Source organism: Anas platyrhynchos, chromosome 21 (assembly GCF_047663525.1).
Source record: "Anas platyrhynchos isolate ZD024472 breed Pekin duck chromosome 21, IASCAAS_PekinDuck_T2T, whole genome shotgun sequence".
Classification (NCBI taxonomy): Eukaryota; Metazoa; Chordata; class Aves; order Anseriformes; family Anatidae; genus Anas; species Anas platyrhynchos.
Genome location: NC_092607.1, coordinates 6,085,564 through 6,111,563, shown reverse-complemented (window position 1 = coordinate 6,111,563; position 26,000 = coordinate 6,085,564). Strand labels below are relative to the sequence as shown.

Sequence of the window (26,000 nt, the reverse complement as noted above, 5' to 3'; positions counted from 1 at the left end):
GGACCCCCATGACTGGGGGGGTCCCATTCATCCTAAGGGGACCCTGGGGACCCCAAACAACCCCCCTGGGACCTCGGGACCTGCACGGCTGAGAATACCCCAGAGACCCTCCCCTCCAAGGCTGCCCCGGGGGACCCGCGCTTGCAGGGACACCCGGGGGACCTGCAGTGCCCCGGGGAACCCTCATCCTTAGGCATCTCCCAGGCCCCCCCAACCCTTGTGACACCATGGGGAACCCTTACCCATGGGGGTACCCCTGTTCTTGGGGACACTACCAGCCCCCTGACCCATAGGGATGCTCGGGGGTGTTGGGGGGGTACCCCAGAGACTCCCCCACCCATAGGGATGCTCGGGGGTGTTGGGGGGGTACCCCAGAGACCCCCCACCCATAGGGATGCTCAGGGGTGTTGGGGGGGGGCAGGATACCACCAGACCCCCATGCATAAGGGTGCTCAGGGGTGTTGGGGGGACACCACCAAACCCCCCACCGATAGGGATGCTTTGGGGGGGGGGAAGATGGGAGAAGGGGCCACCAAACCCTCACCCATAGGGATGCTCGCGGGTGTTGGGGGGGCACCCCAGAGACCTGCACCCATAGGGATGCTTGGGAGGGTGTGTGCAAGGGGGGGACACCCCAAAGACCCCCACACATAGGGATGCTCAGGGGGTGTTGGGGCCACCCCAAAGCCCCGCACCCATAGGGATGCTCGGGGGGTGTTGGGGCCACCCCAAAGCCCCCTTACCCCGGGGCCGCCCCCCCCCCTTACCCCGCGGCTGCCGGGGGCGGGCGGAGGGGTCGCTGTTGCCTCCAGCGCGGCCCCCCCGTCCCCTCACCCCCCCCCTCTCCGCCGCCTTTTGTTCGCCGCCCGTGCGCGTCCCCGCCCGGCGGCGGGGGCGGGCGGAGCCGGGGCCGCAGCCGCAGCCGGGGCCGAGCCCAGCGCCGCGCCGCGGGGCCACGGGCACGGAGATGGAGGCCGCGGGGCCGCAGCCGGACCCCCGGGGGCTGCCCCCACCGCCTCCCCTTCCTCCCCCCCCTCCTCCTCCTCTCCCTCCTCCTCCTCCTCTTCCTCCGCCGCTCCCGGAGAAGAAGAAGCTGCAGCGGGCGCCGTCCCCCGCCCGGCCCAAGGAGCTGCCGGGCTGGGCGCTGCCCCGCAGCCGGCGGGGGGGCTCCGCGCACCCCCCGGCGGCCCCGCGGCGAGCGGGAGGCGGCGGCGGCGGCGCAGGGAAGGAGGCGAGGGCCGAGAAGCGATCGCGAGCGACGGCGGCGGCGGCGGCCCCGGGCCGGGGAGGGGGCGGCCGGGGGGGGCCGTCGGTCCGCGGGGCGCCCCGGGCCAAGGGGAGGTGCCGCGGGGCGGGGCCGGCGGCCGGGGGGCTGCGGGCGGGGGGCGCCGCCGCAACGCCGGGAACGGGGTCGGGGTCGGCGCCGGGAGCGGGGCCCGGCTGCGGGCTGAGCGACAGCGGCTCCGAGGCGTCGGAGGGCAGCGCCTCGGAGGAGGCGAAGCTGCCGTCGCTGGAGCTGAGCGGCAGCGACGGGGAGAGCCCCGGGGGCTGCCCCCCGCCGCCCTCGGCCGGAGAAGCCTCGCCTCTGCCCGACGAGCCCTCGGCCGGCTCCATGGCCAGCAGCCGGCTGCGCCTCAGCGCCTCGCTCGCCTTCTCCGACCTCACCGAGGAGCTGCTGGACGCCGGCCCCGACGGGCTGCTCCGCGAGCTGGAGGACCTGCGCTCTGAGAACGACTATCTCAAGGTGGGCACGGCCCCCCCCCGGGCGCGACAGGGGGTCCCCGGGCATGGCACGGCAGCCCTGGGCTTCCCTGGGCATCCTTGGGTGTGCCTGGGCAGAACGGAGCCTCCCTGGGCATGGCACAGCATCCCTGGGCATCCTTGTGCATGGCATGGCATCCTTGGGCATCCCTGGGCTTCCTTGGGTGTGTCTGGGCATAACAGAGTGTCCCTGGGCATGGCACATCGTCCCAGGGCATCCCCAGGCATGGCACAGTGTCCCCTGGCATCCCAGGGCATCCCTGGGCACAGCACATGGTCCTTGGGCATCCTTGGGTACCCCTGAGCGTGTTACAGCACCCCTGGGTATCCTTGTGCATGGCACAGCATCTCTTGACATCCTCGGGCATCCCATGGCATCCTTGGGCATGGCATCTCATCCCAGGACACCCTTGGTTGTGGTGCAGCATCGCTGGTCATGGCATGCTTTGGCGTGATGTGACATCCCTGGGCATGGCACAGCATCCTTGGGTGTAGTGCAGCTCAGCATCTCTGGCCATCCTTGGGCACAGCTCGCATCCCTGGGCACAGCATGGGTCACGTCCCTGGGCATGGCACAGGTGGGCACGGCTCAGCTCAGCCCAGCGTGGCCTGGCCCAGCCTGGCAGGGCATCGCTGAGCACGGCCTGGCAGGGCTCGCTCTGGTGTCATGCCCAGGGGCAGGGCTTGGCTCTTCTGGGCCTGGCATGGCATCACCAGGCATGGCCTGGCACGGCGTGGCTGAGCCCAGCTCAGCTCAGCCTGGTGCAGCTGGGGATGGGCTGGTTTGGCTCGGCTCAGCTCAGCTCAGCGTGGAGAAACCCAAGCTCGGCACGGCCCAGCTTGTGGCACGGCTCGGCACGGCGCAGGGTGGGATGCTGCTGCTGTCCTTTCTGCCTGCTGACGCTGCCAGGCCCCGAGGAGAAGATTTTCCAGCTCATTTCCCTCCACCGGTCCCTGTGCTTGCTCTCCACGGGGCCCCCAGCTCCCTGGGGCCTTTTTCCAGCCTGGCTGGCTCGCGGGCACGTGGTGGAGCCAGGACGGGCTTGGGGACGAGGGCCTGGGGACACAGAGAGGCACAAACAGTGGACGGGCTGCGGGTGCTTTGTATCCTCTGCTTCTCCTCAGGGTGCAGCTCTGGGTGAGATGTTTGTGCCATCACCCGGGCTGCACTAACACCTCGGGAGGGGGACAGGAGGCGATGGCAGGCTCGGTGGCTTCTGCTTCGATGTGGCAGGTTGGAAAACGGGCCAGCTCCCGAGCACAGGTGCCAGAGTTTGTGAATGCGCTGGGATTAGTGCTGCGAGGTGAAGGCTGGGCGCTGGGTGCCGCGCCGGAGATGCTCAGCCAGGCCCTTTGTCCATTAGCAAAGCCCCAGCTCGCAGCTGGTGTCCAAACTCCTGCCAGAATTAGCAGCAAGAGCTTAAGGGCTTTGATTTACTGAGAGCTGGAAAAATACAGATGAGGCCCCTCCGGTTTCCAAGAATGCGTGTGAAAACGCTGCTGCTCCGGCCGAGCGCACGCTTGCTTACTCCATCTTCACGTGATCTTCACGACGAGCTGCGGGCCTGGAGGGCTCGGGGTATTTTGTGAGCCACGAGCAGCAACAGCCTCAGTCCCTGGCAGGCAGGGCACGGCGCCTGGGGCCATCTCAGGGACTTTGATGTCCCCCCCAGCTGCGGTCAGGATGTCCGTGCAGGTCCCACCAGCTGTCCCCCACGGTTCCCCGCTGCCCCACGGGGTAGGGAAGCAGCAATTCGGGGGTTTTGCTCCCCTCTCCCAGCCTGAAGGCACAACACGCTGGCTCCAGCTGGGCAGAAACCCCAGCCACGTGCACCCGTGGGGCTCCAAAAACCGAAGCGGAGGTCGCTGGGCAGTTTGTGCCCGGCTTCTCCGGCAAGGAGCAGAAAATGGGGCTGGGCTGCAGCAGGGTCCGGGGAGCTGCTGGCTTGGCTGTGAATCCGTGGGTTTGGGGCTTTAGAGCAAAAAAAGCCAACCCTAAACCAAATGACAGTGGGACCTGTCCCTGTCGAGCAGCAAGCAGGGACCCTACAGAGGCAGCAGCTCCCCTCCCCTCGGATACCGATGAACCCGACTTGTCGGCGGTGACACGTCCTGGGACTCATCAGAATAGCTGTGGGTGATGTTTTAATTTGTTGGAGCCAGGTGAAATTCGTGCTTAAAGAGGTGAGGGTTTGGGGCAGGAGGACGTTCGGCTGCACCCCGGTGTCCCCGGGGGCCGTGCGGGTGCCACCACGCCACGGTGGGCTGCTGAACCTCGACAGGGCGAGGCACCGGCTCGTGTCGCCTCCTTCCCTGGCCGTGATAATCAAATGTACATATTTAAGCACGCCTCAGCCGCTTCCCCTCACAGCAGTGATTTCTCGAGGCTTGGAGGGGAAAAAAAAAAAAAAAAAATTGACAAAGGCTTTCAGAAAAACACCAGCAGTGCCGAAACGAGCCACAGGGCTGCCGCTGCCAGCCGCTGCCCTTGGGGCCCACACGTTGCTTTTCGGGTTGGGGATTTGGGTTGGGATTGTCCTAGCCGGCCTCCTGAGGCCCTGCCGTGGGTGCTGTGGGATGCAGCTCGAGGTGCTGATGGTGGGAGCCCCCCCAGCAGCCGCCCTGCGAGGGGCTTGGCAGCGTCCTGCCCAGCCGGCAGCGAGCCCCTGGCTGTTTGCCTCTGAATTTCCAGGGGCAGGTGGAAAGCTGGGAACTGTGTTTTTTTTTTTCCCTCGCTGAAGGGTGCAAGGCGAGGGCAGGGAGGCTGATGTTTGCTCTCAGAGCTGCTGCTCTGCACCGAAAGGAACCCCCGGGGCTGTCCCGTGGGGCGTCCCTCGCTGACCCCACACCCCACTGGGGGCGAGCGCTGTGCTGGGTCCCCCTCGCTGGCAGGGCATCCTGAATAATTTCCCTTAGAAATCCAATCTGATTTTATATTGATTTTTATTTTTTTCCCCTTAACAAGTTACAGCATAATTCCCTCTTCTGTCTGGCGGGGGCTCGGAGTTAATTGGAAGCTGCTGCTCGTGCCCTGTAATCTGGGAGGGAGCGGTGCCTGCTGCTGCTGGGCGGTGACCCCGGCTCGGCACGGGCACGGCAGGCGCCGGGCACAAAGGCCCCGATGCAAAACAACCCCACGGCTCGAGTCCTTCCCCTCTCCTCCTTTGCATCCCACACCGAGGTTTTGGGGTGCACATGGTGCTTTTTGGGGTTCACGTGGCGCTGCTCCCTGGGTGCCGGCGGTTGCTGCTTGGCTGCGCCCCAAAGCTGGCGGTGCCGGCGCTGGCAGCGGTGCCGCTGTTTGCGTGGCTCTGTTTTGCATCTCCTGCTGCTTTCTGCTTCTAAATACCGGGTGGGATCCTGCCGGGGAGCTGCGAGCTGCTCCGGCTGTGCCACCCTGCGGGGACATCACCAAAAGACCCGCTTGCTCCGAGGGTCGCAGGGGCTTTGGGTGAAAGTGGTGCCTTGTGTTACCGGGGGAATGGCAGAGGGAATTCCCCCTGCTTCTCCTTGCCCTCCTCGTCTCCGTGGCATGCTTTGTTCAGCGTTGCTTTACGGTGCTCCACGCTTCCAATGGCAGCCCCGATTTTGGGCTGTTTCTGAAGGGTTTCTCCCTCCTGCTGGCTCTGTCCTTGCCTCCATCTGGGTTTTTTGGTTGGATTTTGCAAAGATGCCATTCCCAGGAGCTTCCTCCAGCCTGTCTGGTGGTGCCACGGGGCTGCTCTGCCTGCGAGGGCATCAGCTCGGTCGTCCTAAGCTCTCCCCCAGCCTGGTGGCGTTTCTCTGCTCTCCCACCCTAATCCAGTTACCAGGGCTTAGCAGCGCAGCCGGCCTCGCGGGGGAAGCGTCCTGTGCAGCACCCTGGCTGCCCCTGCAGCCGTGTTCAGGTGTTTGAATTCCTTCGGTGGTGGAAGCTTTCCTGAGCCACCAGTCCCCCGTCTGATTTCATGCCCCCTTCTTTTCTCACAGGCACTTCAGGGTGTTTGGTTTTCCAGTGCTCGCGTTTGCCGTGCAGGATCTGCCCTCCAGCAGTCCCTGCTCACAAGCTGTTGTTTTCCCCTGCCCTGCTGCAAGCTGCCTGCTCACCTGTGATATGTAACACATTTTTTTCCATGAAAACTCCCAAGATCTTCCCAACCCCACCCCAAAAGCTCTTCAGGCTGTCTGGGCTTCTGCTGGGCTCCCCAGGTCGTGGTGGGTTTCCATCGGGGATGTCACCCCGGGGGGCACCACAGCCCTCGCAGCCCTCGTGCACATCCCATGTCTCGTCCCTGCGGGGTTTTATGGTTGAACCAGCCCAAGGGAAGTGCCCACCACGTGCCAGTACTGATGCCCCTCAGTGGGGCCATCCCGGCTCTTCCTGGAGCATCTCGCTCCCACCCTGCTCCCTCTCGGGGTCACCCCCGGTTCCTGCCCGCCCCGGAGCCCCAGCACAAAGCCACGCGGCCGCCGTGGCGCTGGCTGGCTTGGGGATAATCGGGGATTGTCTCGGTGACGTCCCCCGTTTGTCATCTCGCGTTGAAATGGGGGCAGGGAGAAGGATGCTCGGGCCCTTTCAGGATCATACAGGGTCTTGCCAAGGCAGATAATACCCGCTGCAGTGGCTGGAGCGTTTATGGGGAAAATTTGGGTGGAGGTTGGGGTTTTTCACCAGGTTGAGGGGTCCGTCAGGGTGAGAGCTAACGAGGCTGGGCAGGAGGTGGAGGAGGACCCAGCTCAGCGATTGCTGCCCGGGGGCAAAACGAGGGGAAGCCACAGGTCCCCGGTGCTGGCAGCCTCTTGCTCCTGTCCCCGCGTTGCCTCTCCTCTCCTCTCCGCGCCTGCCGTCTCCTCCTTCCTTCTGACACATCTTTTCCAAGACGACCTACATTTTTCTCGCTGCGGCTGCTGCCTGGGCTGCTCCTGCAGTGAATCCTCTCCTCCCCCATCTTCCTCTTTATTTGAGTTTATTTAAGCAGGAGATGCCGGGAGCCGTGCACGTGCTCCTTGGCTTGCTGGGGCTTTCACGGCACCACCACAGCCCCCAAAGCCCTGTAAAATCCACCCCCTTTCCCTGCTGTGTGGCTCTGCAGGGCTGCGTGGGGCTCGGATGGGATTTCACAGCCACCTCGGGTGCTTCTGGTTGCTTCCTCGGTGCCACAGGTGGGCTGTGCACGGCGCCGGTAACTCCTGGGCTGATGTGCACAGGCTGCAGGTGGTCCAGTGCTGTCCCCTGGCTCCGTGGGTGTCCCCACCATGTGCAGAGCAGGGTGATGGTGTCCATGGGTCTTCCTGGTGGAGGAGGGAGCCAGCTGTAGGTCTGGGGTCTTCCCAAGCCTTGGTGTAAGCAGCACTGCTCCGTTTGCAGGGACAGTGGGGGCTTGACCCAGGGGGTTGAACATTTGCAAAGAAGGCTGGGGAGGGATGGGGAGCACAGCGAGGAGGTGTCCTGGGGGAAAAGGAGGAGACCGAGGTGGTAGCCCCCACCTGCAGGCTGAGCACTGGCACATCCCATCCTATCCCCAGCGGTGCCATCCCGGGCAGCGCGAAACGGGCTGCGGGGGGCTGACGTGTGCCACGTGCATCTCCCTGCAGGATGAGATCGAGGAGCTGCGCGCTGAGATGCTGGAGATGAGGGACGTCTACATGGAGGAGGACGTCTACCAGCTGCAGGAGCTGCGGCAGCAGCTGGACCAGGCCAGCAAGACGTGCCGCATCCTGCAGTACCGGCTGCGCAAAGCCGAGCGGCGCAGCCTGCGCGTGGCACAGACCGGCCAGGTGGACGGCGAGCTCATCCACAGCCTGGAGCAGGACGTCAAGGTGATGCTCGGGGGGCGACGTTCCCCGTGTCCCCAGCCCCAGGTGTTGGGGGATGCCCAGGGGAAGGGGTGGAGCGAGGTGGGATTGGTCCCGAAGTGGTTTGGGGTGAGATGTGCAAGGTCTCGGGGTGCAGCTCCCGCAAAATTTGGGGTCCTGGGAGCTGCTTCTCCTCTTGGCCATCGTGGAAAGCTTGCGGAGGCCTGGGCTGGTGTGGGGACAAGGTGACTGCTGTGGGGTGGCATTGCCTCGCCCTCCCCAGCCGCCAGCCCGGTGCCAGGGAGTGTTTGCTGAGTGCTCCGTCCTGAACAGCCGCTGCCGGGGGGTGTGGTGGCAGCCAGGGACGTCCTGGCGCCGGGGGGTGGCTCGAGGAGCAGCTCGGTTTTTTGAGAGGTGACAGAGGAGCCTGAGACCAAGCACCGGGGGCTGTGCAGGGATGCTCGTGCAGTGCTGACCCCCAGCAATGCCTCCCGCAGAGGCTGGAGCCGGGGCACGCTGGGCTCTGGGGGCTCTTGTGAGGTTTTTCCGTAACCCGATGCAGCAGCTCGCCTTTCCCTCTCCGCGGGGCTGCTCCGCTCGCCCCCCCTCCCAGCCGTGCAGCTGCTGTGCCGGGGTGAGCCCCCGGCTTTGGCGCCGCTTTTCCAGTGTGGTGGCGTGGAAAAAAAGCACAAAAAGGCAACGAGCATCCCGCAGCACCACAATACGATGGAGGAAAGCAGGGTTTGGCCACTGGAAATAGGGGCAGGGGGAATGGTGGTCTGGGGACGGGGTGTCACCCAGTGTGGTGTCTGCTCCAAGGGTCTTGGCAGCACCCTGGTGAGCTCCGTGGGTGCTGTTTGGGGATGGGAGGTGCCCACGAGGTCCTGTCTTCGTGTTGTGGCTGCAGTGTGCTGCTGTGCCCGGCCCAACGACTGCCCCGTTGTGTCCCCAGGTGGCCAAGGACGTCTCCGTGCGGCTCCACAACGAGCTGGAGGTGGTGGAGAAGAAAAGGATCAGGCTGGAGGAGGAGAACGAGGACCTGCGCCAGCGGCTGATCGAGACGGAGCTGGCCAAGCAGGTGGTGCAGAACGAGATGGACAAGCTCCGAGAGGTGAGAGGGACACGGAGGGGGGACCAGCGGGTGGCCCCAGGGCTCAGCCCCTAGCAGGTGTCCTGGCCCTGTGCCGCGGCAGCCCCTTGGCCCTGCTCACATCGCTGAAACCCAAACCGTGCTGCAGATGCTCGTGAAACCCGAGCAGCGCTGCCGTGATGTGCAGGCAGCAGGGCTGTCCTGACCGCCCGTGGGAGGGATGTGCTCATGCACCACGGCTTCATGCAGCTTGGGCTCATCCCTTAGGGCACAACTGGGCTCGGCTGGCACACACGTGGTCCCCTGCGGGTGTCCTGGGAAGCCACATGCGTATCTGCACGAGACTGGGGTGCTCCGTGCCGTCGGTCTGGGACGAGCTCCCAGCCAGGAGCGCTGCTGGTCCCCGTGCAGCAAGGGGACATCCCATCCGCTCCATCCTCGGGGACAGGAAAGGCATCCCGGTGCCAGCGCGGCTTCGTGATCCATCACAGCGCTCGTAACCCACTTCCCTACTGCCCCGAATGCCTCGGGTCCCCGGGGAGCCTGGGGAGGCGGCGCTGGCTGAGCGCAGGGCAGTGTGCCGGGGGGACACGGCGGCATCGCCCAGCCCTGCTGCCTGCTCGAGGCCACCAGGAGTGGGGACAGGGACAGAGGGCTGCATGCGTGGGGCAGGAGATGTCCCCTCTGCAGCCACGTGAGCCCGAAGGGTCTGTGCTAGGACATCGCTGGGGACAAATCCGGCTGTCACTGCTGGCGAGCCCTGTGGGGACAAAGCCGGGCGTGCTGGGTGCTTCTGCAGCTCCTGCTGGGCTCTGCACTGAGCACAGGGGCTTGCTTCCACTCTCGGAAAGGGCACGTCCCCAGGCGTTGGGGTTACTCACTTATTCCGGAGCGTTAATTAGAGTTAACAGCCCTCAGCCGCCTCCTCCCTTCTGCCGGAGGGCGCAGAGCAGCGGCTCGGCAGCTTGTTAGCAGCCAGGCAGACAGGAGGAGGCTGGGCAGGGCTGGGCTTGCCCCTCGGGCCCGTTCTTTCTCCCTTCCATGAGGTTTTTTTCCGTGGTTGGACGTGCAGTGTGTCCCCCAAGGTGCCTTCACCCCTCTCCAGGGCTTGATCCCAGCCTCAGGGGCCGCAGCACCTCCAGCGCGGGACGCGGGGCGAGGGCCGGGCCGAGGGATGCCGACGTGGCACAGGGAGCCCCCGGGGGGGTGCAGCAGCTCCAGCGCTGGTCTTGGCCTTAATAGGAAAGCTGGAGCCCGGCACCTTGGCACAGGCAGCCGCTTACATTTCACAGCTGCTTTCTTTGGCTGCTGGGGCCTCAGCGCCAGCTTGGAAGCGCGCCCGGGGCAGCCCCCGGCCCCCCGTGCCTGGGGGGGCTTCGGCCCCGCTGCGTCGCCCACCCCAGCAGAGCGGGATGGGGTGCGTGGCCAGGGACAGGTTCACACTGATATGGGTGTTTTTAGACCCTTATGGCTCTGCCTGGGCTCCCCGTGTCTCAGCTGTCCTCGCTAGCCTGGGGGTTATCCCTTGTGCCCCCGGGATGCTGGTGCTGCCTGCCGCCGGGTGCTTCTTGTGCTGGGGCAGTCCGAGGGACAGGAGGACGATTGCTGGGGGATTTAGGGACGAAAATCCCGCTGTCACGCTCTCGCAGGCTGTCCCCAGCAGCCTGACAGCCGGTGGCTGATCCCAGGTCTCTGTTTGCAGCTGCAGCTGGTCGGGGAGAAAGGCACCAGGGACGTGTCCCCCTGCTGCCTGCCGGCAGGGATGAGGTGGTGGGGAGGTGGTGGGGAGGTGGTGGGGAGCATCGGCTGCTCCCAAGCCGGGATGTCCCGGAGCCATCTCGGCCTGGGATTCCCCGTGAGCCCTGCCATGACTCAGCCTCTCCGCCACTCGCTTCCTGCTCCCTCTCTGCTCTCGTGCCCGCAGGGGTATTTCTGGCCAAGCCCCATGACAGGACGCCTGGCAGGCCGGCTCCCCCATGGCGAAGGGCTCATCCCACAAGGCCCTGGCATTTTTCTGGCTGTCACGAGCCGTGGAGCCATGGGCACTGCCCTGCCTGCGGTGTCCCCAGCCCCGGGGGTGGCCGGGTGGCTCTGTGTGTGTGCCATGCTGCGGCCGTGGGTAACGTCCCTCTCTTCTCTCTGCAGAATTCCCTGAAGAAAAGGGGCTCTCGCTCCCTCGGGAAGGCCGAGAAGAAGCCATCAGTGCAGGTAGGGGCTGCGGTGCCCACCCCAGGTAGCGGTGCCGGCCGCTGAGCCTGGCACAGGGGGGAGTCCCGGGCAGGGTGGCGACGTCCCCTCCTTGCAGGGCTTCTTTGCCTTCTGCACAAGGCAGGGATTGATGTGCTGGGCCATCCTCCTTGTCCTCAAGGATCCCTTGTCTCCTTTATCAATGGGGCCTCAGAGCAGGCAGTGGCTTGAACCTTTTCCTCGTGCCGGGGCTGCCTGTGCCAGCGGCCGGGCTGTAGGGTGGTCCTGGGGGGCCCGGGGACCCCGTCGGGAGCAGCTGGAGGCCGCTGCCCCTGTCCCTGCCCCGTGACAGGCTGCTGGGCCAGCACGGGGAGGGGGACGTGCCAGCAGCAGGAGGATTTCATCTGTCACTCGCTGTTGTGCTGAGCTGCCCTGAGTCCTAACGCTGTCAGCAGGGAGGGGCAGGGCTGGCTGCTGCTGGGAGGAGCCGAGGGCTCAGACACCCCCCGAGTCCCCTCCCGAAGGCAGCCCCATGGGATCTGGTCTGGGCAGCAGACCTGCACCCCAAAGCCTGGCGGGGAGCCCCGTGAAGGTTTTCCTGCTGGGAGGGTCTTGTCCCGGGGACCCCGGGCTCCCTGGCTGGCCCCACGTCCCCGTGTCCCTGCAGTTGGCGGGCACACACCCCGCTGACCCCCTCACTGCCATCTGCACGGAGCTGAGGGCCCCACTGTGGGGCCGTGGGGCAGGGAAGGAGCGGGTACAAGGCTGAATCCAGCCCTGGGCTCCCCGGGGTGCCGGTGCCCTGGCAGCGGGTCCCCATCCTCCTCCCTCCCTCCCGCCCCAGTGCAGCCGCCCGTGACTCAGCGGTGCCTTCCTGGGCCCCTTTCCTGCCCGGCCCTGCGGGGCTCTCACAGACCACAGAGCTGGGGTGGGGGCAGGCTCAAAACCAAGCTCCGTCCCCTCTGTCCCCCACCCCGGGAGCTCTCGAGGTGCTCCCCGTGCCGCCTGGAGCGTGGTTGTCCCCCCAGCCATGCCAGGGGGAGGGGGAAGCGCCCGCCTGGGCGCTTTTATTTATTTTTTTTTCCTGGAAAAAACAGGAACTGAGGTCACGTCTGCCCAGCTGGGGCTGCGGCCCTGTGGCGCTGTCCCCGTGGCCATGCTGGGGAATAAGGCAGCACCCCGAGCCCATGGCAGCCCCTCGGGGCTGGAGGCACCGCAGCGTTCGGTGGCTCCTGGAGTCCTGAGGGCACCGCTGCCCGTGCTGGAGGGGCACTGGGGTGCTGGGGACGGGGCGAGCAGGCGCTGGGTGCCACCAGCGGGTCCCCTGCAGGCGGTCAGCGGGCTGCAGTGACCCCACAGCACAGGAAGCCACGAGCTGGGCGTCAGGAAATCCTGGTCCTCTGTCCAGAAACTGCTCCGTAGCTGAGAAACGGTCTCCGAGGGCAAACAGCGGGGCTGGCTGTTGATGGATTGAAAACCGGCCTGAGCAAAACCCCACAGAGGGCTCCAGGAAGCAAAAGGGCTCGGGCAGGGCTGGGGCTGCCACCCCCATGTGTGGCGAGGGGGGCAGCGAGGACAAGGACAGGGACAGGACAGGGACAGGCTGGGAGGAAAGGGGCTGGGCGAGGGGTGGGACCTGGGGAGGTTTCCAGCCCTCATGAAAAACAAAACCCGACCAGAAGAAGGCCTCGTTCCAGCCACTTCCCCCAGCACCCGGCAGCTTTCCCTCCCCGTCACACGTGGTGGCGGGGCTGGGCCGGGTCCCCACGTCCCACCTCGGTGTCGGTGCCCCGTGTCCCTCAGGTCCCCCAGGCCCTTCCTAACGCCCGTCCCCACTCGGTCCCCAGGAGGACAGCGCGGACCTGAAGTGCCAGCTGCATTTCGCCAAGGAGGAGTCAGCCCTGATGTGCAAGAAGCTGACCAAGCTGGCCAAGGAGAACGACGGCATGAAGGAGGAGCTGCTGAAGTACAGGTCCCTCTACGGGGACCTCGACAGCTCCCTGTCCGTGGAGGAGCTGGCCGACTCGCCCCACTCGCGCGAGGCCGAGCTCAAGGTCCACCTGAAGCTGGTGGAGGAGGAAGCCAACATCCTCAGCCGCAGGATAGTGGAGCTGGAGGTGGAGAACCGCGGCCTGCGGGCCGAGATGGACGACATGAAGGGCCAGGGGGACAGGGAGCTGCCGGGGCAGGACCTGCGGTTCCTGGCGTGCCCCTCGGGCTGCGGGGACGCGGGGGACACGGTGGTGGAGCTGCGCCGGCACCTGCAGTTCGTGGAGGAGGAGGCCGACCTGCTGCGACGCTCGCTGCTGGAGCTGGAGGACCAGAACAAGCTCCTGATGAACGAGCTCAACAAGTACAAGTCGGACCACGAGCTGGACGTGACGCTGTCGGAGGACAGCTGCTCGGTGGTCAGCGAGCCCTCGCAGGAGGAGCTGGCCACGGCCAAGGTGCAGATCAGCGAGCTGAGCGGCAAGGTGAAGAAGCTGCAGTACGAGAACCGTGTCCTCCTCTCCAACCTCCAGCGCTGCGACCTGGCCTCCTGCCAGACCACCCGGCCCATGCTGGAGACCGACGCCGAGGCCGGGGACTCGGCACAGTGCGTCCCCACCACCGGCTGGAGGGACGGGCACGGCGGCGAGGCTGAGCAGCAGGACAGGCCCGGCGGGGGGAAGGCGCTGGACGGGGGTCCCGCCGCCAAGCTCCTCAAGGCCAAGGACTTGGAGACCCTGCTGGGCATCCGGGACCAAGCGGCGCTCGTCAGCAAAGCCATCGACGTCTTGATCTCAGATGCCAACGGCTTCACCTCCGGCTTGAAGCTGTGCCTGGACAACGAGTGCGTGGGGGGGCTGCTGGCCGAGGCGGTGGATAACAGCAGCGAGGGCCCCAGCGACGCCAAGCTGATGAACGTGCTCCTCATGAGGCTGGGGGTGCTGCAGCAGGACCTGGGCTGCTTCATGAGGAAGGTGGACCACCTCGCCGGCGGCCTCAAGGAGCACGCGGACTCCTTCCCCTTCTCCGGCAGCCACGAGGCCACCAAGGAGGGGCTGCAGAAGGAGCACGGCTCCGACTTCCAGGTACAGGGCTTCTTCCCGCGGCCGCCCCGCAGCACTTGTTGCTTTATTTGCCGCTTCTCGCTCTTTTCTCCTGCTTTAACGGAACAAACCCTGACCCGTAACGTTCCCCTCCTCGTGCCTCCCCAGAGCAATCCCCCAACTAACGCTCGCCTCGCTGCATGCCGTGGCACCCGGGACAGGATAGGACTCTGCTCCAACAGAGTGTGCGCCGGGCGGGAGGTGGGGCCGGGGGGCTCACGGCCGTGTCCCACCCCGGCGGGGTGGCTCGGTGCTCTCCTCCGTCTGTGGGCAGGCTCCTCACAGAGCCAAACGTCCCCAGCTGTGATGCGCTTTGCTGCCTGGGATGGGCCCCTGGTTTGAAAGCCTGTCCGGTCGGCATTGTAAGAGCACCCCAAGTTCACAGAATCACAGAATCATCTAGGTGGGAAGAGACCTCCAAGATCGCCCAGTCCAACCTCTGACCTAGCACTAACCAGTCCCCACTAAACCATATCACTGAGCTCTACATCTAAACGTCTGTTAAAGACCTCCAGGGCTGGTGACTCAACCACTTCCCTGGGCAGCCCATTCCAATGCCTCACAACCCTTTCAGCAAAGAAGTTTTTTCCTAATATCCAACCTAAACCTCCCCTCCTAATATCCAACCTAAATTTCCCTCGCAGCCTGGCTTGCAGGCACCCAACTTGGAAGGAGCTTCAGCCCCCATTGGTGTGCACCGAGACAGTTCCCAGGCAGGGTAGTTTGCAGGGCAAAAACCCCAAGGCAGCTTTGTCTCCAACGGGAACCTTCCCTTGGAGAGCAGCCCGTGCCCTCCTGTCCGGGGAGGCCAGTTCGTGCCAGGACAGCCAGGGATGGGGACCTGGTTGGGGACACGGGTCCCACCGTGGGCACAGGGCACCTTTCTGGAGCACACTCGCTTGTTCAGAGTCCTATTTTTCTGCATGCTGCTGGACCACAGTCCCACCAGCCCCAGGTCCCGGTTTCCCCCAGTCACTGCATGGCACCGTAACTGGTGTTTGCACATTTTTTCCCTCTTTCTCTCTTTTTTTCCCCTTCCCCAAACAATCCAGGCCACGTGTCTCATCCTGTGTTTCCTTTTGGTTTCCACATTGTCTCCCACCATGGTGATGAAGTTCCTTCTCCTCATCATCCTTTTTGTTGTCTTGTAGTCCTTTACTGTTTCGGAGACCCATTGTTTTGTTTTCTGGCTTTCTTTTCTTCCCGCTCTTTTGGTTTGTTCTCATTAACTTGCCCACGCATGCAGCAGCCTGATTTTAGGGACGCCGACCCTTACCGCATCCCCCACACCAAGGACACGGACCCCGCACATCCCCGGAGCTACAAAACCTGCCGGCCTGACGAGAACGACTCCTACGCCACCGAGGTACGGAGCCACCTCCCAGCACAGTCGGGGAGCCGTGCGTGGCCCCTCGGTAGGGCTGCCCAGGGAGCAGCTCAGTGGGAGGGCTGCGGAGCTGGGGAGGGGGTGCAGAGCACATCCCCCTGCCCTCTGGGCACCCACCCACCGTCCCTCCCGTGCCCTTGCAGATGAAGGAGCTGCAGCTGGTGCTGTCGGAGGCCAATGAGAGCCTCCGGGGGCTGCAGGAGCAGCTCTCGCAGGAGAGGCAGCTGCGCAAGGACGAGGTGGACAACTTCTCGCAGAAGATCTGCCAGGTGAGCGGGCGGTGGTGGCCACGGGAGGAAGGGTCCCCATGTGTCTGGTGACCGCCCTGGTGACACCCGGACCACACAGCACCCCATCCTCCAGGGCGCAGGGGCTGAGCGTGCCCCTCTGTGCACGTGGGCGTGCAGCCGTGCAGGGCTTACACCTTCTGCCTTGATGGCCCTGCTCTCCCAGGGGGGTTGCAGCTCAGTAGGCTGAGCTGGGGGCATTAAATTTGGGGTCCCGTGCTGGGCTGAGGCCGTGGGGAGGAGGCACGACAGCCTGCATGGGTGCTGGTGGCTCACTGCGTCCCTCCACAGCTGAAGGAGGACCACCAGAAAGCCCTGCTGCGGCGGGAGTTCGAGCTGCAGAGCCTGAACCTGCAGAGGCGGCTGGAGCAGAAGTTCTGGAGCCAGGAGAAGAACCTGCTGGTGCAGGAGTCGCAGCAGTTCAGGCAGAGCTTCCTCCTGCTTTTCATGAAGCTCAAGTGGTTCCTCAAGCGCTGGCGCCAGGGCAAGATAGTGCACAGCGAGGGCGATGACTTCCTGGAGGTACCGTGGGCACAGGTGGGGGGACACTCGGATGTCCCCTGTCCCCAGCTGGGTGCCGTGGGATCCTCACGGGATCCGTGGGACCCTCAGCAAGCTGCCTGTGCTGTCTCCCGCAGGTGAACAGCATGAAGGAGCTGTACCTGCTGCTGGAGGAGGAGGAGCTCGCCCCACAGCAGCAGGCGGACAACAAGACCTGCGCTGGGGACGCCTGGACCCCCAACACGGTGAGCGGGGTGGGCAGGATCAGTCCCCACTGGGCATCACCATCGGGCAGCGGGGTGATCCCAAACCCTGGTGGCACCCCACGTCCCTCCCCCCGGGGGTGGCGGCGTGCAGGGTCAGGGTACAAAGGCGGCAACCCCCGCTCACCCCCCCTGGTCCCCGGCAGCCCAACGAGTGCATCAAGACGCTGGCGGACATGAAGGTGACCCTGAAGGAGCTGTGCACGGAGCTGCGGGAGGAGCGGCGCGGCGCCGGCGAGCTGCAGCAGCAGTTCACCAAGGCCAAGGCCGCCTGGGAGATGGAGCGTGCCGAGCTCAAGTGCCACATCGCCCAGGTGGGAGCCGCGGGAGGGGGGACGCGGGGCTGGGGGGGGGCTGCCCGCGCCGGGTGCCAAACCCTGGTTGCTGCTGGGGAGGGCTGGGAGGAAGGATGGCACGGCAGGAATCACAATGAGCAGCAGCTCCGGCAGGCGAGTTTCTATAGCAACGGGGCTGGCACGAAAATCCGACTGCGTGAGCAGAGGATGCTCTTTATTCCTCTGCTGGGTTTGTCTGGGGCGGGCGGGGTGGTGCCGGGGCTCACCGTGCTCTGGCCACGCACCGCGCTCACCCTGTCCCCTGCTGGAGCAGCACCAGAGCCCTCTTGTCCTGTCCCCTCGGTCCCCCGGCCCGTTGTGCCCTGCTCTCATGGTGGTGAGGGGTTTTGGCTCCCTGGTGCCGTGCTGGCAGCTGCCGGTGGCTGTGCATCTGCTCACCAGAGCGGTGCCAGCACTTCCCGGGCGGTGTTTCTCCACGGTGCCCATCCACAGTCCCCAATTCCCCTTTTTCCTCCCCAAAAGCAAGCAGAGCCTCCGTGGGGGCAGCACCCCTGTTCCAGATGCTTTCAGGGCCAGCAGTGGAGCCTCTCAGGGAGCGCTCTGCCAGACCCAGGCAGTGCCACCCCCACGGGGCGGGGAGGAGGGCAGTGGGGCCATCCAGCCCCCATTCCGTCGGGTGGCCGTCCGTCGGTCCGTCTGTCACGACGGGGCTGCCAACGCCGTGTCCCTGCAGCTGGAGGCCAAGGCGGGCAAAGGCCTCACCGAGCGGGCGCTGCCGGACTGGAAGGTGGCCCTGAAGAGGGAGCGCGAGGAGCACCAGCACCTCCTGGCTGAGTCCTACAGCGCCGTCATGGACCTGACCAAGCAGCTGCAGATCAGCGAGAAGAACTGGAACCAGGAGAAGGTGGAGCTGCTGGCACGCTTCAAGGAGGAGCAGCAGCAGGCGGAGCAGCAAGCGAAGGACCTGCAGAACAAACTCAACCAGGTGTGGTGTCCCTGACCGTGCGTGTGTCCTCCAGCGTCTGCTGCTTGCTCGCTGTGCTTGAACGCCCCTGGGGCACACCCGGCGAGCAAGCAGCAGAGGCTTTGTGTGCCCAGAGGGGCACACACACGCGTTGGGTGACCGGCGTGTTCTCCAGTTGCAGAAAGGAGCCAACCCATGGGCTTTGAAGCACTCTGAAATGGAGAAGCACGGCGGCAACTGGAAAGAGGTGAGCAGGAGAGGGTGGCATGGTCCTTCGGCTTCCCACGGGGCTCAGGTCTGTGCTAAAAAGGGGGAGGTTGTGTGCGCCCCAAAATAGCATTCCCTTGAGCAGCAGCCTCCCAGCCACGGTTGCAGGGAGGCCACCAGGGATTAGGGAGATGGAGACAGCAGAGAGCATGGCTCGTCCTGCTGTGGCAAACCCTAGGGGCTTCAGACAGTTGATTTAGGATAGTTTTGGTCACAGCCAGCCCTGTTTAGCCTTGGGGGTGGGGTGCAGGACCTGGGGATGTTAGGAAGGTGCTGGAAAGGAGCAGGGTGCAGCCCCTGCTCCAGCTCATCCGTGTGCTAGGGGCCTGTGCCTTCTGCCACCAGAGCTTGCTTCTGTGTCCTCCTAGGCTCTCAACGAAAAAATCACAGACAAAGAGACAATCTCTGAAGAAGAAGCCAAGGGAACCAACCTAAAAAGGTGAGTGTGTCAGCGGTGTGATCCTCGGGGCGTGGAGGGGGTCAGCAGCCCTCGCAGCCAGGCCTGCCTCCAGCTCCGACTGGACACAGTCGTGGCCCAGGATTGTCCCGGAGGCAAGAAGCAGGACTGGGTGCCCAGCAGGTCCCATTGGGGTGGAACCTTCAGCTGTCCCCACACCATCCCCCTGTCCTGCTGGCTGGGCAATCGGTGAGCCCTGTGCTCTCTTCTCCCACAGGACCAAGTCCGTTTCCTCCATGTCAGAGTTCGAAAGCTTGCTCGACTGTTCTCCCTACCTCCCTGGAAAGACTGCGCCCGGGCTGGGCGACCATTCCCGAGGCAAAAAGGTGTCTGCAGCTGCCCAGCTGCTGCCCAACGGGATCCGGGACAGCACCGGCCTTCCTCCCCCGCACTGTACATATGTGAATATCGAGCAACCTGCCCCTGACGGCCTGGCCAAGGAGAAGCTGGGCATCTCCTCCTGGGACTACTCGCGGGCCAGCAGCTTCTCGGGGCACGACCCGGCCCAGAAGCAGATGCAGAGGAGCTACACGGCGCCTGACAAGACGGGGATCCGCATCTACTACAGCCCGCCCGTGGCGCGGCGGCTGGAGGCGCCTCTGGTGCACAACAAGGAGGGGAAGATCATGATCGAGCCCGGCTTCTTGTTCACCATGGCCAAGCCCAAGGAGCCGGAGGAGTCGGCCAGCGCGGAGAGCACGTACAGCCAGTGGCTGTGCAACTTCTCCAAGCAGCAGCGGGAGCTGCTGGACGGCGGCGCGGTGGAGAGCGCGGTGCCGCCGGTGCCCCGCTTCCCGCCCTCGCTGCACGACCTGGAGATCTCCGGCAACATGAGCGACGACATGAAGGAGATCACCAACTGCGTGCGGCAGGCCATCCGCTCCAGCTCGCTGGAGAGGAAGGTGAAGAGCGCCTCGAGCCAGACGGTGGGGCTGGCCCACGTGGGGACGCAGACCATCCAGACGGTGAGCGTGGGCCTGCAGACGGACCTGCCGCGCGGCGGCGTGCACGGCAAGAGCTGGTCCCCCCGCAGCTCCTCCCTCGTCTCCGTGCGCAGCAAGCAGATCTCCTCCTCCCTGGACAAGGTCCACTCCAGGATCGAGCGGCCCTGCTGCTCCCCAAAATACGGCTCCCCGAAGCTGCAGAGGAGGTCTTCCTCCAAACTGGACGCCTCCAAGGACAGGAGCCTCTGGAACCTGCACCAGGGCAAGCAGAACGGCTCCGCCTGGGCCCGCTCCACCACCACCCGCGACAGCCCCGTGCTCAGCAACATCAACGACGGCTTGTCCAGCCTCTTCAGCGTGGTGGAGCACGCGGGCAGCACCGAGTCCATCTGGAAGCCGGGCTGCCCCGACGGCAGCAGGGCCAAGCCCGAGGCCCCCAAGTACGGCCTGGTGCAGGAGTTCTTCAGGAACGTCTGCGGGCGGGCGCAGAGCCCCACGGCCCCCCCGGAGAAGAAGGATGCCAGCGGCGGGGAGGAGGGTGCCAAGAAAACCGAGCACCCCGGCCCGGCCGCCTACCACCCGGCCGAAAGCGCCTCCCGCATCTTGAGCAAGAAAGTCCTCAAACAAAGCAGCTGCGAGGACCCGAAGCCGTCGTCCCCCGGCCAAGGGAGCAAGGAGGCGGCCCCCCGGGACCCCGACCTCATCTCGGCTCTAGCCAGCGAGGTAACGAGGCGGGGTCCCCCCGTGCACTGGGGTGTCCCGCGGGGGCGGCTCCGGCACCCTCTAACCGCCCCCACTCTCTCTTTGCAGGACATGGCGTGCGACTGCAGCTCGCAGTCCCTCACCTCCTGCTTCGCCCGGCCCTCCCGCTCCGCCGCCCGCCACTCGCCCTCCAAGTGCAGGCTGCACCCCGCGGACCCCCCCAGGGCGGAGGAGAAGCCGGGGCCCCTGAGTGAGTGAGGACGGCGGGACGGGGCACGCAGCCTTGCCTGCTTCCCACTCTCCTGCCCCGAGAGCGCCCGCGGGGCCCCTCTCGGGGACGCATCTGTCTCCTAACCGTCCCCTCACCCGCGGGGACGCTTAAGAAGCAGATGGCGAAGGGCGCCGGGCGGCGGAGGCTGCCGGCAGCAGCGGGGCGTCCCGCCGGGGTGGCCGTGTCACCGGCACGGGGGGGGGAGCGGCGGGGTCCCCACGGTGGCCTCGGGAAGGGGACGGCCGCCGTGCAAGGTGGCGGTGCTGCTCGGCCAGGGCTGAAGCGCCGTGGGCTTGGAGTCGAGGGACGGAGGCAGCGTGGCTCCGTGGGCTGGATCCAGCCTCGTGGCCAGCGCCGCCTGCCCGGCGTGTCCCCGAGGGCCGCGGTTGCGGGGCGGTTGCATCAGCCGCATCCGTCGGCTGCATCCTGGAGGCTGGAGGGAGGCGGGGAGGGTCCCCGGGCTGGGCGGTGCGTGGAGGCTGTCCCCATCGCCCTCCCGCTGCTGGGGGGCTGCCGGGCTCCTCTGCTGGTGGGAAGGGTGCGGGCAGCCCCCGGCGTGGCGGGGAAGCTGGGTGCACGCGTGGCGTGTCCTCGTCTCCCTAATCCCAAGGGGCCTTGGCTGGGAGCAGCACGTTGGGACCCCCCCAGCAGCCTCCACCCTGCAGAGCGCCCACCTCCCTGCCCGGGGCCACGTGTAGTTATTTGCTCCTCCAAGTGCTGAATTGAAATATTGCCCCCCGTCCTTGTTTCCCCCACACCCACCTTTTTTTTTTTTTTCCTCCTCTTTTGGCTCTGCCCAACTCCGGACAGCCTGCAATGTAAACCAAGTGCATTTTTTGAAAACAAAACATACCGAAATGAGCTAACTTGGAGATGCACCAATTGGATTAAGAGATTGTGGGCTGGGCGGCTGCAGCACGGCTCGCAGCCTCCGCCGCACAGCGGTCGGGCGGTCGCCATCGAGAAAAGCCTCATCTGGGGAGGGAGGAGGGCAGCAGCCCGGCAGCGCTGGTGCCCCTGGGCACAGCCCAGGGCGAGAAGGGTGATTTTGGAGGTGGCTGCTCGACGTATTTTCAAGCTGCGTGCTGGGGGCTGGGCAGGATTCGCACAGATGGAGCTGCCTGCAGGTGCCTGTGCCCGCTGGGGCTCTGGGCATTGCTCGGGGGGGCTCTGGGCATTGCTCCAGAGCCTCTGGGCGTTGTTCTGAGGCTGCGTGCACTGCTCCAGGGGCTCTGTGCGTGGCCCCAGGGACCCTCAGCATTGTTCTGAGGCTGTGGACATCACTCCTGGGGCTCTGTGCAGTGCCCCGGGGGCTCTATACACAGCTCCAAAGGCTCCTGCATTGCTCTGGGGGCTCCGTGCAAGCCCCTGGGGGCTCTGTACGTTACCCTGGGGGCTCTGCGCGCTGCTCCAGAGCCTGCGCGCATTGTCCTGAGGCTGTGTACATCGCTCCAGGGGCTCTGTGCACTGCTGTCATCTTGCAGCCAGGCTCAGAAAACACTCCTGCTGCCGCGGCTGCTGCCCCCTCCCGTCCAGCCGCTCGCTGCCCGCAGCAGCACGGCCGCATCACTGCCACGTCGCAGCCTCCGTCAGCATCTCCGCGACAGCCGCTCACTGCCTGTGTCTCCGGACACACCAGCATCAGCCAGGGCCAGCCGGCCCAGCACCGATGGCCTTTCGCTCTGGGGGTGGCCGGCCGGCCCCCCGGGGCCCTCGTCACCCCGGCGTGTCACCAGCAGCCAGGGCCAGGCAGCGTCCCCCCCCCGGCCACCCCCACGCCCCCGGCGGGCGCAGCGCTGCCGCCAGCACTCTCCTGCTGTACATAGATCCTTCCGGGGTGGTTTTTAGCGTTTTCATCGAGGACTAGGTTTTGTTTCCGTTCCGTTTTTAAAAGACTCTCTACTTTTGGAATGTGGTTTCTCATTTTTACAACTGCCTTTTAATTATTTGTAATATCGGTCAGTTCTGTCTTACTCTGTAAATAGGGGTGCCAGGTGTTTCCCACGGGGATGGGGACGGGGGACGGCAGGGGCTTTGCCAAGGCTGCGTTGCAGAGAGGCAGGAGCTGCTTTGGTTGAGCCCGGGATGCTGGGAACAAATCATGAGCTGGGGAGGCGGCAGGTTTGGCCTCAGCCCCCGCAGCCTCTGCCCTTGTCCTCACCACGGTCCCCGTGCCCACCCCAAGGTCGCATGAAGGGCAGGACCTGCCCCGATGACGGCGCCCACCCGCCCCCTGTGCCGTGCCTGCTTGTCGTGTGATGAATAAAGCCCTGCAGACCCTCACCTGCACCCTCAGCGCCACTTTCCCGGGCTGCGGAGGGGAGCGCAGGGTGGCCCCTGGCTGTGGGGTGCCCCCAGACCCCATCCCTGCCAGCTGCCCGCACACGGTGTCCCCTCCTCTCCCCATCCCCGTGTGCTGACCCCAGCTCTGCCACGCCGCCGTGGCTTCCCTGCCATCGCCCTCGGGTCCTCCGTGGCCTCTCACCCCACGTGGGCTCCTCGCGGCTCCATGGTGGTCTCGTGCCGCTGGTGCTCCCCACACCTCCCCTGTCCCATCCTGCCCAGCCGTGTCCCCATCACTGCCCTGGCTTCCCACCCTTGTGCCCCTCGTCACCTGGAGGTCCCAGCTACTTTCAGCTGTCCCTCCCTGAGCTCCTCCATCGCCTCCCGTGTCACGTTTTGCTCCTCCATCATCCTTTGTGTCCCACCCCTTCTGTCCCTGCTCCTCGCTCCAGTCTTTTCCTCTCATATTACTCCTTATCTCAACATTTCACCATCCCTTCTCGTCATCCGTGAGCTCCCACCATCACTGCAACCTGCTTTAACCTCTTCCACTTCTCCCCATCTTCATCCTCTTCTGCCTCTTGTCTCCTCATCCTCTTCCCCATCCAATCCATCCTCACCTCCCACTATTTCCCTGTCCCTCCAGTTGTCAACATTTCCCAAACCTCTTCATTCACACCCACATTTCCAGTCCCCCTCCATCTCTCACCAGTTTGTCTTCCCCTACCCCTTAAACATCTCCATCTCCTTGTCATCCTCCTCCATCTCCCATCTCCTCATCCCTCCTCTTCATCCATCTTTCCTTCCCTCCTTGTCCTCCACCACCTAGCATCTCTTCATCTCCTCTCATCTCTCCTCTCATCTTCCTCTACTGTCCATCACTTTGCCAACCTCCATCCTCCAGCTCCTGCTCTCCCCAGTTCCCCAGCACCTCTCACCATTTGCCTGTTCTTCCTCCTCTCCCAGTTCCCACCTGCCTGGTTCTCCTCATCCTCCTCCAACCTCCTGTTTTCTCTTTTCATCATCCTTCACTTTTCATCTCCTGTATCTCATTGTCCTCCTCTGCTTTCCCCTATCTCCTATACCTTCTTCATCCTCCATCTCCCACCTCTTCTTCCTCCACCTCAGTCTCCCCGTCCCTCCTGCCAACCTCCCTCTTCCATCATTCCCCATCCCTTCCCATGCACTTTCAGCTCTTGCCGTTGCCTTTCTCCTCACACCTGACCTCCAGCCAGTTCACCATCCCTGGCTGTCATTCACCTCCCAGTTGCACTGTTCACAGAACTGTAGGGGTTGGAAGGGACCTCCAGAGATCACCGGGTCCAACCCCCCACCAAAGCAGTTCCCTAGAGCAGGCTGCTCAGGGAGGTGCCCAGACAGGCCGTGAATATCTCCAGAGGAGGAGACCCCACAGCCTCCCTGGGCAGCCTGTCCCAGCGCTCCGGCACCCTCCCCATGAAGAAGTTCTTTGGCATGTTGGTGCGGAGCTGCCTGGGCTCTGTTTTGTGGCCATCGCCCCTTGTCCTGTCCCCACAGACCACTGAGAAGAGGTTGGCCAAATCCTTTTGTCTCCCAGTCTTAAGGGTATTTATACACATTGAGATCCCCTCTCGGTCTTCTCTCCAGGCTGACCAGCCCCAGGTCTCAGCCTCTCCTCACAGGGGAGCTGCTCCAGGCCCCGTACCATCTTTGTGGCCCTCCACCGGACTCTTTCCAGCAGATCCCTGTCTTTTCTGTACATTCTTCCACCTCTCCCCATCTCCCCATCCCTCATTCTCCACATGTCCCACCTACCTCATGGGTTCCCCTCCACCTCTTCCTGACCTCCAGCCATCCTCATTTACCTCACCCTTCCCTTCCTCGCCATCCTTTCATTCTCCTTCACCTCCCAGCTCCATCCTGACCTCCCCTCTACTCCCAGCCTGACCTCTTGCCTCCTCTCCTCTGTTCTTCCAGCACTCTGTTATTTCCAGCCCCTCTGGCCCCTGCTGTTACCACCTATTTCTCCCCCTCCTTCCCGTGCCTTGTATCCCATCCCTTACCAGCCCAGGAAAGCCACTCCCAGCACAGCCACCCCTGCAAGCAGGAAGGGCCCCTACCGCTGGGGATGGGGTGTGGGGCTGACGGATGGAGAACCAGCCTCCCACCCCATCCCTGCTGCTCGAGGTGTATTCGTAGCAGAGGTAAGGGCCCAGCCTGCAGGGTGGGAGATTCCTGCTGGACATCAGGGAACGCCTCTCCCTGGGGCTAGGGCAGCTGGAACGGGTCACTGGTGTCCTGATTCAGCATCAGCAATAACCCTTTGGAACCAGGGTGCTCTTGAAGCACACCCGTCTGCAGGAGATTTCTCCAAGCAGTGGAGGGTTTCCAAGAGGGGCAAGACATGGCTTTGAGTGCCATGCTTAGGATGCTGCAGGACACGAGGAACCATCCTGGCCACTTGCAGCTTCTCCATGGTGCTCAGGCAGGACCACCCCATGCTGCTCGAGCAGGACCACTCCATACTGCTCGAGCAGGACCACCCCATACTGCTCCCGCAGGACTACCCCATACTGCTCCAGCAGGACCACCCCATGCTGCTCAGAGCCACCCCCGGCTGCGTGAGCAGGACCCCTCCATGCTCTTCATGCAGGACCATCCCATGGCTGCTTGAGCAGGACCATCCCCTGGAGCTCAGGCAGGACCTTCCCATGTTGCTCAAGCAAGCCCACCCCACGTAGCTTGAGCAGGACCACTCCAAGCTACTCAAGCAGGACCATCCCACGTTGTTTGAGCACCATGAGCCAAGCCAAAGTGGCTTCCTGAAAGACTTCCAGCTCCCAGGCCAGGGAGGTACCCCTGAGATGACCCCTCAGACCCCACAGCCAGGACCCCTCGCATCTCCTCCTTTTCCTTCCCTCGGACCAGGCCGTGCAGGGACATGGTCTTTCCCTTCCAGCCTCCTTACGGCTGCACCAGGGCAAGGGGCTGCCACAGGGAGGACAAACCTCTCCTCCATCCCGTGGGAGCCCCGGACCCTGAGGGACCTTCACGGAGGGCCCTCTCAGAGCATCCTACACCACTCACGCACAAGGGCCAGCCGGCCTCGCTTGACTGCAGACCTTGCCTTGCAACGTTGGAGGCTCCCAGCCATGCCACAGGGATGCCACGTCCCACGTGCTGTGTCCTCCTGCGACATGGGCAGGGACAGGGCAGCCAGTGTCCTGGGGTGGGGGTGACATCTGTAGAGCGTTCCCATCCAAATGCCTTCCTGGCTGGTGAGTTTGGGGGAGGGTGGAGGGAGTTTGCTACCTGTGTTAGAAACTAGCTGAACTTATGTGTCTCCCCAAGCTGGATTTCTTATTCCAACCGTTCAAACTGTTGTATATTGTACTGGGATTTTTACATTGAATTATTGTAGAAAACAAAAAAAATCTAAACTAAGTCTGTTAAAAATAAACATTAAAAAAATCTCTATAAAAAAAAAAAAGAAA

At 64.4% G+C, this 26,000-nt stretch overlaps 1 protein-coding gene across 3 annotated transcripts; it reads left to right on the top strand.

Annotated features, from left to right (window-relative positions):
* The first annotated feature begins 913 nt into the window (after positions 1–913).
* On the top strand, positions 914–26,000 carry MTCL2 (microtubule crosslinking factor 2). 3 transcript variants are annotated; one of them, XM_072026695.1, is made up of 15 exons: positions 914–1,744; positions 7,336–7,560; positions 8,489–8,647; positions 10,772–10,834; positions 12,661–13,887; positions 15,155–15,271; positions 15,436–15,561; positions 15,871–16,101; positions 16,218–16,325; positions 16,490–16,657; positions 17,373–17,624; positions 17,779–17,850; positions 18,239–18,309; positions 18,545–19,994; positions 20,082–26,000. In XM_072026695.1, exons 1-15 carry the CDS (start codon positions 968–970, stop codon positions 20,229–20,231), a joined length of 5,196 nt encoding a protein of 1,731 aa, XP_071882796.1. In that variant the 5' UTR covers positions 914–967; the 3' UTR covers positions 20,232–26,000. The 3 variants fall into 3 exon arrangements, with proteins under 3 accessions (XP_071882796.1, XP_071882797.1, XP_071882795.1); XM_072026696.1 differs by having other exon boundaries at positions 15,152–15,271; positions 17,785–17,850; XM_072026694.1 differs by having other exon boundaries at positions 915–1,744; positions 15,152–15,271.

Bases quoted from the DNA above. Each gene is read 5' to 3' on its own strand.
- MTCL2 (XM_072026694.1), top strand. From the start codon at position 968: ATGGAGGCCGCGGGGCCGCAGCCGGACCCCCGGGGGCTGCCCCCACCG. The intron at 15,562-15,870 runs GTGAGCGGGCGG...GTCCCTCCACAG, and splicing joins TCTCGCAGAAGATCTGCCAG to CTGAAGGAGGACCACCAGAA. The intron at 16,102-16,217 runs GTACCGTGGGCA...TGTCTCCCGCAG, and splicing joins AGGGCGATGACTTCCTGGAG to GTGAACAGCATGAAGGAGCT.